This window comes from Lathyrus oleraceus, chromosome 5 (assembly GCF_024323335.1).
Source record: "Lathyrus oleraceus cultivar Zhongwan6 chromosome 5, CAAS_Psat_ZW6_1.0, whole genome shotgun sequence".
NCBI lineage: Eukaryota > Viridiplantae > Streptophyta > Magnoliopsida > Fabales > Fabaceae > Lathyrus > Lathyrus oleraceus.
The window spans coordinates 70,952,906-70,964,712 of NC_066583.1; the positions used below are offsets into that span (position 1 = coordinate 70,952,906).

At 34.4% G+C, this 11,807-nt stretch overlaps 1 protein-coding gene across 1 annotated transcript; it reads left to right on the forward strand.

Moving 5' to 3' along the window:
* The first annotated feature begins 8,805 nt into the window (after positions 1-8,805).
* LOC127085358 (probable WRKY transcription factor 11) lies at positions 8,806-10,589 on the forward strand. The gene is made up of 3 exons (XM_051025874.1): positions 8,806-9,536; positions 9,921-10,046; positions 10,162-10,589. Exons 1-3 carry the CDS (start codon positions 8,905-8,907, stop codon positions 10,352-10,354), a joined length of 951 nt encoding a protein of 316 aa, XP_050881831.1. The 5' UTR covers positions 8,806-8,904; the 3' UTR covers positions 10,355-10,589.
* The last annotated feature ends 1,218 nt before the right edge of the window (positions 10,590-11,807 follow it).

The window sequence follows — 11,807 nt, forward strand, 5'->3', positions numbered from 1 at the left end:
GGTGTTGGTTCATATGAGGTAGGGAGTGAGGTTGTTGGTTGTTGAGATTTGGATTTTTTTGTGGGAGCGTTAATATGTGTGGTAGGTGGAGTAGAGGAAGTTGTAACTGTGGTTGAGATTGTGGGAGGTGGTAGAGGGAGTGATGATGCAAGTTGCCTAGAGCCGGAGGAGTTCATATTTAATGAGATAGAGATCTTACCAGAAGGTGATGAAAAATAGGTCATAGGAATTGGCTTCTTCTTGGTCGATGAAGATTCTCCCAGCTTGAGAATCTTCTTCTTCTGAACAGTCATCTTCTAAGAGGGTTCCCTCTTCCTTTTTAAGAAGTTTGGAGGATGATCTGGGAGCCAATCCAAGATTAAGCCAGAGATGTCATAGCCTCGAGCTTCCAGATCTTGTAGATAACATGCTATAACTTCTGGAGCATCAATCTTGGTGAAGAGGTGAATCTCATTCGCTTTCTCTCTTTGGTCCTTCAGTTCCTCCCGGGAGGTGTTTCTGGTAGGTTTGACAAGGACCTTGTCAATTAGTCCCATGCTCTTCAGATTCCTCCCATCGAGGGGCTTCCCAACATCCACTATGACGTCTTCCATCAGATTCAGATGAATGAGATAATCCACCAGACCACTCTCAATCATAACATTTGAAATTAACCTACCCAATGGGATGTAGTTCTTTGGTTTCATGTTGCTTTTGGTATCTCTAACGGAGTCTCTTAGGTATTTGAAGAGAAGAAAGGGTAGTTTAAGCTTCAGACCCTTGTGCAAACAATAGAGGATGCACTTATGATCTATGTTGACATAGTTAGAAGAACTGGATGATGGACGGTGGTGAATGCATCCTAGAATTATCTTGAGACACACCCGCAGATTCTTGTGGAGCTCTTAATTCTTAAATGGTGTTCGTCCTTCAGGGTTTTGGGAAAAAATGGTGGGGATGATTTCCTGGGACATGTACTTATCCCTAGGATTGATGTTGTAGATTCCTCTACCCCCAACCTTATCCATGTTCAAAAGCGCAGCAATAGATTTTTCAATTATTACTATCTTGATACCCAGAACATGAGAGACGATGTAATGATCGCCGTAGTCAGCAAATTTCCAGAATTCTTTCACCATATTTGTGTAGATATGGCCATAGAGACGGTTGAAGTAGGTGAGCCAACCCTGATTCTTCAATTATGGTGTTAGATCCATACCATTGTCTTTGAGGGTTTCAAAGTCCACCAGCAACTCACAAAGAACTTTCAGTTGTTCAAATGGTGTTGACAAGTTGATGTGGGATGGATGATCAAGAACATGAGGTTCTCGATAAGAGGTTGTTGTTTGAAGAGCAGTAGTGGAGGCGACTTATTATGAGGATTCAACTTGTTGTTCTGGGGCGTTCATCTCTTGAGAGAACTCGAAGACTTGTTGTTCTTGAGCATTCATGATAAAGTTGCAGAGAAAAAGTTTGTGGTTTAGGTTTGTATAAGTAGTGAAGAGTGAAAGTGGGAGTCGTGGGAGTATATAAACAAATTAAGTATTAAAAAACGGTAACTTGAAAAGGAACACAAAATTAATTGTTGCCAAAACCGAGTTTTGACAATCATGGGAAAAATTAAATGCAGCTAATGATGAGATTCTAATATCAAGATTTGCACACTGCTCGAGGGGATCTCAACAATTTGGCCATTGAGTTTTGAGCTAGACAGGTGTCTAGAAGAACCAGAGCCACACTTTTGAGAGCACACATGTTGTGTAGTTGGAGTTAAGATTAGCAAAAGGTTTCTGACTTGAGATGTTTATGATAAAGATATCTTCTAACTTGTAGAAGTATCAGAATCAGATAGACATCATATGCTGGAGTTATAGTCAAATGTTACATTAGAGATGAGAAACACAGGTTCATAATCATTCTGGGAAATTTTCCATATTTAAAATTTTCAAAATAAAGAGAAATATATCTCCAACTAAGGGTTTTGTAAAGATATCAGCCCATTGATGGTTTGTATCTATAAATTTTAAAACAATTGTCCCTTTCTGAACATAATCTCTGATAAAGTGGTGTTTAATTTCTATGTGATTCGCTCTAGAATGTAAAATTAGATTATTACTTAAGTAAATAACATCAGTATTATCACAAAAGATATGAATGTTACTCTCATAGATCTGAAAGTCCTCAAGCCGATTCTTCATCCACAACATATGAATGCTGCAAAGTGAAGCTGAGATATATTCTGCTTCTGCGGTTGACATTGAAATGGTTGATTGTCTTTTGCTTGCCCATGAGATGAGGTTTCCTCCTAGAAAATGACAGTTCCCAAATGTGCTTTTGTGTTCTAACCTATCTCCAGCATAATCTGCATCACAATACCCAGAAAGCTTGTACTCTGATGTTTTCTTATACATCAAGCCAAGATTAGGTGTTCCTTTTAGATACCTAAGGATTCTCTTAACAGTAGTTAAGTGAGATTCTCTTAGATCTGACTGAAATCTAGCACACAAACATACGCTGAATAATATATCAGGACGAAAAGCAATCAAATAAAAGAGAGAGCCTATCATACCACGATAGAGTTTCTAACAAACCTTTTGAATTACCTCTTCCTTTTCGAGAATGAAAGTAGGATGCATGAGAGTCTTGCCTGGCTTGATTTCTGACATGTCAAATTTCTTCAGAAAATTTGTTATATATTTTCTTTGATAGACATATGTGGCTTCTGATGTTTGATTGATTTGAATGCCCAGAAAGAACTTTAGTTCTTGCATTAAGCTCATCTCAAATTCTGCCTGCATTAACTCAGAAAATTCTTGGAAAATATAGGGGTTAGCAGAACCAAATATTATATCATCAACATAAATCTGACAAATCATAAGATCGTTTCTGATGTTTTGGAAAAAGAGAGTGGAGTCCACTTTGCCTCTGATAAAATCATTTTTCCAGAAGAAATGAACTAAGTCTTTCATACCAAGCTCTAGGAGCTTGTTTCAGACCGTAAAGAGATTTCTTAAGTTTGAAAACGTGTTTTGGAAGTTTTGAATTTTCAAAGCCAAGAGGTTGATGGACATACACTTCTTCAAAAATGTAACCATTCAGGAACGCATTTTTGATGTCCATTTGATATAATTTAATAGAATAATTATCAACAAGGGTTACAAGGAGACGAATAAATTCTAACCTCGTGACTAGAGCAAAGGTTTCATTGTAGTCAATTTCTTCTTGTTGACTATAACCTTGTGCTACCAGTTATGCTCTATTCCTGACAACTTCACCCTTTTCATTTAGCTTGTTTCTGTAAACCCATTAAGTTCCAATCACATGGGTTCCCTTGGGTCTTGGTACAAGATCCCAAACGTCATTTCTGCAAAACTGATCAAGTTCTTCTTTTATTGCCAGAATCCATTTTTTTATCTTGAAGGGCTTCTTCGCAGGATGTTGCTCTATCAAAGATACTAGTCCCAAAAGTGTTTCTTCAAAATCTTTGAATGTTGATCTTGTTCTAACAGGTTCATCCTTATTTCCTAGAATTAGTTCTTCAAAAACATTTTGCCTATTTCTTTGTCTTTTATTATTGATTGTGCGTTCCGGTGCTTCTGAAGTTCCTCTTTCTGCTTCTTCAGAATCTTTGGTCTTTTTGCCAGAGCCTGCAAGTGTGATCTCCAGATCTGCAAATTTCTCAACTAGCATTGACTTTTCAGAGTCAAGCTTGTCATCAAATCTTACATGAATTGATTCCTCCATAATTTTTCTGTCCCTTTAGTGAATTCATCAAGTGCGGTTTTTAAGATTATCAATTTTATTTTTCAAAATTTCACATTGATCACACTTGATAGATTCGTCTAAAATCTTATGAGATGAGGAAGAGTTTTGAATTAGATTATATTGTCTTTCTCTAAGAATTTTTATTTATTCCAACGAGTTTTTATTTTCTAATTTAAGGGAAGATATAATGTCTTTTGAGGTAGATATAACTTGTTCTAATTTACTCGTTTCTTTTGTTAGCTTATTTCAAAGGCGAAATAAGTCTTGATAGGAAGAGTGATAGGTTACCTCGTCATCTTGGTGATTTTCTATGAGACAAAGGTTTGCTTCTTATTTATCTGAAGATTCCATATTATCGTTATCCTATGATATGTATGCTCTCTTTTTGGATTTATTTAACTTTCTTTGATTTTGCTTTCTTCTAGGGTTTTGCGGACAATTTAGTCTTATATGCCCTTTCACTCCACATCGATGATATATACGAATAGATTATGAACTTCCTTCTTTTTGCTTATGGAGTTTTGAAGTTTGTTTTTCATGCCTTAGGAACTCCTTGAAATTTTTTAAACATGAGCTTCATGAATTTATTAATCTCACTTTAACAGTCTTCATCTTTTGATTCCATATCTTCATTGCTAGTAGCTTTAAGTGCAATATTTTCCTATTCTTTTTGGTATCTTCTTCATCATCAACAAGTCTTTTCAGCTCTATGTCATGTTACTACAATTTACCGAATATAAAGTGTGTGTCCATGGTTGCTAAATTCTTAGATTTACAGACCGCAGTGGCTTTAGGTTGCCCACTACTATTTAGGCATCTAATAATTTTATAACCAATTCTTCATTTGAAAGTGATTTTCCCAAAGTTCTCATATGACTCACGCTATGGGTAAATCGTGTTTACATATGATTAACACTCTTTTTAGGTTTCATTCTAAAGAGTTCATACTCATGGGTAAATATGCCCAACCTTACCCTCTTCACCTTAGTAGTACCTTCATGGGTAATTTGGAGGATGTCCCATATTTCTTTTGCAATTTTGTAGTGAGAAACTCACAAAAACTCATTAAGACTGAGAGTGGTAGTGATGACAGATTTTGCTTTCAAAATGCGCTGCATATTTTCTTTATCATCTTTGGTCCAATTTTTTTTCCAAATTTGTTTTCTACAACACCATTGACTATGTGTGTATGAACAAATGAACCTTCATTCATAGTCTTCCAAATACCACGATTCATCCCTTCTATGAAAAATTTAATTTTCTCTTTCCACAAACTGTACCATTCTCCATTGAAGGATGATGATTTGTTTAGTGAATAACTTTAAGACATTTTTCCTCCTAACACGATTAGTCCTTAATATGAGTTAGACTTTGATGCCACTTGTTAGACAAGTGACTTTAAGGACAAGAGGGGGGAGTGACGAATTATGGTATTCAAAATTCATGATTAATCTTAACCTTTTCTCGTTTAAGATCGTATTAGTAATTTTATATGAGTAATTGTAGTGGAAAAATTAAATAATGAAAGTAAATTGCGAATAAGTAAAAGATAAGGTTAGAAAAATTGCACCAGAGATTTATACAAGTTTGGCCGAACGTTGGTCCAGTCATATCCCCGAGTAGTCTTCTTGAGAGTTTTACTATAAACTTTTAGATTTTGAAGGTTATGCCAACAAACCTTTAATACAGACTTATTCCTAGTCAAATGACAACTTTTACCCAGGCTACGCTATCAAACCAATTAGAGATTTATGACCGATGTCTTTAACCAAAACAAAGCTTTTTTCGAAAAACCTTAATAAACCAATAACAGAGATTTTACCACAGGTTGATCTCAAGAACCAATAGTTCAATCTCTTAAAGGTATTGCACCTTTAATAATTTAAACAACAAATACGACCACTTACAAAAATATATTCCTCACAAATAAAGCTTTACTCAAAAAACTTAGGCAACCATAAGTAAAATACGAAAGTTTTCAAGGAGAGGAAGAAAGATAAATTCCAAAGAAATATGAAATCAATAGAAAATGGCGTGATATAAAGTGACGAAGACCCTCCTTTATATAGTAGTTGGAAACGCCAAGAAAGGAAACGATTCATGGGCTGAATTGATTATATAATCAATTAGTAAAATGCTTTAATCGATTAGACAACTCAAATATAGTCCATTCGTCTTATAATAAGGGTCTTATTTGAGTTATGTATGATTCTTAAGAAAATGATTAGATGTATTGATTTTAATGATAAAATTAGCATCATTTACTAAATATACCCTTATTTATTATAGTTAGTGGAGTTGTTGAAAAGCGTTAAAGTTAATAAATAAGAGTATAGTAGTGGAAAAAATAATATATGTTGTATTGATATTCTAAAAGGACATTTATTTTGAGACATAAAAAATGTGCAAATGAGACACTTTTTATGAGATGGAGAGAGTAATTCATTGTAAAGCCCAATGAGAAAATTTTGGATATAGAGTCGTTGCAAGTCATTAATGTGTTATCCTTGTTGTTTATACAATCGATTACCATTGTTCTAATTGATTGTACACGTGCTATAATCGATTGGATAGATAAAAAAGTTTTGCCAATCGATTGACACATATTTCCAATCGATTAGATGGTTAGGAAAAAGTTTGGATAGCTTTTTAATCATTTGATTTAGAAAGTCATTTTCAAGATAGCAAAGTATTTTTAAAGTGTGCGTGTGAGTTGCCTTAGAACTCTTAAGCTACTGCCTTACTTTTACAGTACTCGGTTCACTCGGACAAACCGATAGACAGGACCTGACGAGCTTTCACATCTCTCCCCAAAGAGGCTTCAAGACTTTTGCTAGATAGTATTTGATTGTATATGAACTTTGATCTTGAGTCATCTATTGATAAGTCATAAGATGCTTTGGCTATCACCAAGGTTGAAAGTTATTACCATGCGTTGCCGTCATAAAAAAATTAGATGTTGATCTTTATTACCTACAAGCACATAGATCCACAAGAGACATGTTAATATCATTTTAATCTTATGAAATTGCCCACTTACCTCGAGAGTAGAACATAAGGGAGTATGTCTTATCCAAGCTCGCAAGCACGAGGGCATCAGACGCCAACCATTCCTTCATATATGAGATGTTAGACAAACCCATAATAATTATACTCATCTTGGTGGTGGTTACGACTAATGATACCGCACTCATTCGTATATAACATTAATATTAACATAAATCGAGACCAAAAGCTTACCAACTGATCTCATTAAGTGTCTAAAATAAGAGGAAGTCATATATCTTCTTTCTAAAGTGAACATAGGCATATTCGAGCATCATTTAAGAGGAAAATCACTCATAAAAAAAAATTCTCAAGACCAAATGCTATTTGCATGTGATAGTTTAAGATGCCAAAAATTACGTCAAGAGATATGAATAGTCAGAAACATGAGGATGTTCATATTGTCTCTCATCCGAACTCAATACATTGACAGTACACTGGTTGTTCTCCCAACGAAGCATGGTCATCCTTGGCCCTTTCCCATTAGTTTCCATGCAACTAAAGCGTTTGATCGTGACAATAGATTATGTCACTAAATGGAGTGAAACATAAGACCTAACAAAGATCACGACAACCAACGTTTATAAGTTTTTTTAAGAAAAACTTCCTTGCAAGGTATGACATTCTCAATCCAGTATCAATGATAGCGGGACCTAACTCACAAATAAAAGTCTAAAGAAACTCTTCAAAGATCTTGGGGTCAAACACCATTTCATGTTAGTAAAATATTCCTAGACCAATGGACAGGCTAAGACTACCAACAAGGGAGTACTATTGAGAGGGCTAAAATGAAGACTCGAGGGATAAAAAAAGGCTGAAAAGCTCCCACACATTCTGTTGACATATTGAATTACACCTCACTCAATAATATGAGAGACATTTTTCAGGCTCACCTAGTGCATTGAGGTCAGTACATTGACAGTACACTGGTTGTTCTCCCAATGAAGCATGGCCATCCTTGGCCCTTTCCCATTAGTTTCCATGCAACTAAAGCGTCTGATCGTGGCAATAGATTATTTCACTAAATGGAGTGAAACATAAGACCTAGCAAAGATCACGACAACCAACGTTTATAAGTTTTTTAAAGAAAAACTTCCTTGCAAGGTATGGCATTCCCCAATCCAGTATCAATGATAGCGGGACCTAACTCATAAATAAAAGTCTAAAGAAACTCTTCAAAGATTTTGGGGTCAAACACCATTTCATGTTAGTAAAACATTCCCAAACCAATGGACAAGCTAAGACTACCAACAAGGGAGTACTACTGAGAGGGCTAAAATGAAGATTCGAGTGATAAAAAAAGGGTTGAAAAGCTCTCACACGTCCTGTTGACATTGTGAACTACACCTCATTCAATAATACAAGAGATATTTTTTAGGCTCACTTACTGCATTAAGGTCGTTATCCCAATCAAAATAGGAGAATTCAATTCGAGAATGACACATTCCTTACTAGGAAAAGAAAAATTACAATCATTAAAGACGAATTAAACTTATTTTACAAAATGAATATTTTACTACCCTCACAAACGTCACTATCAAATAAATCACCGCCACAAAATATAACAAAAAAATTGATCTCAAATATTTTCAACCCGATGATCTTGTCTATTACGACCTCCTTATTTTGTCTATTTTTTTTAAGTAAGAATAATAAACAAACCTATAAAAAGAAAAGTCAATGAAAAATAATGGTTTTCATGAATCAAAAGTCGTAAATCTTAAAAGAAAAAATCCAATAAACATAAATTCACACGCTGTCTAATAATTACTCATAATTGATTTATTCTCTTCTTTTGACAATATCTCAATTCATTTTCTAGATAGCGATTCTTTATTGAAATTCAACGCTAAGAAATTAAGAACCCGAGGAAGTCAGGTCCCACTTCAACGTTCAACACACACATATCACTAACCGTTCACAAATCTTCAAACAAATCTCAACCCTCCGATCAAACAGAATAAAATTAATTAAATTAATAAAGTCTTTGACTAACCAAACTTTTCTCTCTCATATATAACCAATCTAACCATTCTCTGTTTTCTCTCCTATTTTTTTCTTCCTTTCGTTTCATTTTGATTTCTAACCCTAACTTTTCTTCCTATAGAAAAAAAAATGGAGTTTGAATTGATGGAATTTCCTAACAAAGAAGAAAAGAAAGCAATACTAGAAACTGCTTCAGATAGCATAAACTCACTCAACAATTTCATCGATTTTCTCTCTCACACACCTTCTAATCTAAACTCCGATCTCACAAACACCACCGTTGCTAACTTCAAAAACCTCTCCAACTTACTCAACCGTACCGGCCGTGCCCGCTTCCGTCGCGCTCCCCTCCCTCAACCGCCACAAAATCCCTCTCCCACTCCCACTCCCACTCCCTCTCCCTCCACCTCCACAACGCCACCTCAACTTCAACCTCCTCAGAACCACTCTCTAACTCTTGATTTCACTAAACCTAACATCCTGAGATCTAACCCTAAATCCTTAGATCTAGAATTCCCTAAAGAAGCCTTCAGCGTTTCCTCTAACTCCTCATTCATGTCCTCCGCCATCACCACCGGTGACATCACCGGCGACGGCAGTGTTTCAAACGGTAAACTAGGTTCATCTCTCTTCCTCAACGCCGTCTCCGCCGCTAAACCTCCTCTTTCGTCTACATCATTGAAGAACAGATGTCACGAACACTCCGACAACGGCTCCGGCAAGCGCTCCGGTTCTAATAAGTGCCACTGCATCAAGAAAAGGTACACCGTGTTAACTAATTAATTATAGAAGCTTCCCTAATGAAATTCAATTTATTTAATTAATCACCGAGTCAGAATCATTAATTGACTCGTTCATGTGGTGGGTGAAGTAACGAATCTTTGTTAATAGTCAACGATTTTGGTAGTAGTGAAGTTAAAGTTATTACTAATAAATTGTTATTGGTCACGGCACGCGTGAAAGCGACAACAACAAGGAAAAATCAAATTTCCCAATCAGAACCTAATCCCACTCTCTGTCGTTTCACATTTTTATTTGTCGTTTAGTTATCCTCATTGCTTTTGAGTTTTGACTAGTGAAAGTAACACTTGGTGCAGGTTAGCAATTACGGTGAATGATAAGGTTTTTGTTTTTTAAATTTTCAGGAAAAATCGGATGAAGAGAACGGTGAGAGTACCGGCGGTGAGTTCGAGGATTGCGGATATACCGTCGGATGAGTATTCGTGGAGGAAGTATGGTCAGAAGCCGATAAAGGGATCACCGTATCCAAGGTGGGTGATTTGTGGCCGTTGATTTGTTTTGACTATGGTCAAAAGAATGTTTATGGACGTTGATTTGTTTTGACTTTAGTCAAAGATGTGTTTATTGACGTTGATTTTTTTCCAGGGGATATTATAGGTGTAGTACAGTGAAAGAGTGTCCTGCGAGGAAAAAGGTTGAGCGAGCGATGGATGATCCAACGATGCTGATTGTAACGTATGAGGAGGAGCATCGTCACGAGATTCATACTGCGATGCAGGAGAATATTTCCGGGAGTATGGATTTGGTGGTATTCGAGTCAACGTTAGGTGGGAATTAGAAATAGGAATATTGGTTTTCTTATTTTTATTTTAGAAATAGAAACTTAAATGGGAATGGTGGTGGTTAGAGGTTACTGGTTGCAATGTAAATCTTGTCTGACTTAATTATATTTTTTGGCCACAAGTATTACTAATGTTATTGTGAGAACTTTAGCATATGACTATAAGGCAGAGAGCCCATTTACTTTTAAAATATTCTTATGTTTCTATTTTATAAAATTTAGGTTTACTATATTTGTTTAGTCTTTAATTTAATTTAAAATTTTATTTTAATCTTCTATTTAAGATAAACATTATTATTTAGTCAGTAGTCGACTTAATTTTTTATTTTAAATTTTAAGAATAACCATTCTTATTTATAAAAGTCTTTTAACTTTGAATATAAACAAAAATTAATACATCTAAGCGTATTTAATATTTTTATTTCGAAAATATCTTTATATTAATTATTTAATATTATTACTAGAAGATAATCTAATTGATAATATATTAATAATTATATTATATCTGTCAATAAAATCAAAAAACTTAAATGTTCTCTTAACTATATTTCTTAATAAATATGAAATTTATTTTTTTCTTACAAATTAGGTTGGAGTACATATTAACAATTTATTTAGTATAATATAATCTGACATAATTTTTTTTACTTATTTTAGTTATTATCATTTGAAAAATAGCAAAACAATTCATAACATAAGAAAAAATATTTAAAAATATAATTTCTTTAATTAATTTTCTTTCTCCTCTTTATTTTATTAAATTATTAATTTAAACTCACTCAAAATGCTTATTTTAATTTATATTACTTTATAACTAGTCATTCTCTCTCTGAGTTACTAGATTTTTTCTTCTTTGAGAAACAAAACCAAACCCCGTCACTAGCGCATAATAATAGGGGTCTGAACCAACTCAATAGAAAACCTTAAACCAAATCAAATCAAATCGAAATTGCAAAAAATAACATTTTGTTTGGATGTATTTGGATATTTTTTTAACAAAACCGTATGGTTTGGTTCAGTTTGCGGTTTGTATTTTGCAAATCGAATTAAACCAAATCAAACTGCATTATATTGCAACTAAAACTTCTCTTATCTCACATCCAACCCAAAACTCAAACTTATTATGCCCGAAACTTACAATTACGAACGATTTTCACTTACTTTACACTTAGGATGTCAGTTTCAACCTACTTAAATATCTCTTATTAGTATCGCACATTCTTCTCATCTTTTTTGTCATGTACATTTCGTCTTTTCTACTCTAATATTTCTCTCTTACATTCTTTCTTTTTCATCTTTCATTTTTATGTTACTGTCTTCTCTTCCAACTACATTTTTATCGCACATTTCTTCTCTAATCTTGCATCTCTTATCTTCTTTTTTTCATCTTCTCTAATCTCTACTCTTATCTATTTTTTTTTTATGTTTTATTATAATGTCTTTGATATTA

Excerpts from the sequence above, each read along its gene's own strand:
- LOC127085358 (XM_051025874.1), top strand. The coding sequence starts at position 8,905 with ATGGAGTTTGAATTGATGGAATTTCCTAACAAAGAAGAAAAGAAAGCA. Across the intron at positions 9,537-9,920 it reads TGCCACTGCATCAAGAAAAG|GAAAAATCGGATGAAGAGAA; the intron begins GTACACCGTGTT and ends TTAAATTTTCAG. Across the intron at positions 10,047-10,161 it reads AAGGGATCACCGTATCCAAG|GGGATATTATAGGTGTAGTA; the intron begins GTGGGTGATTTG and ends ATTTTTTTCCAG.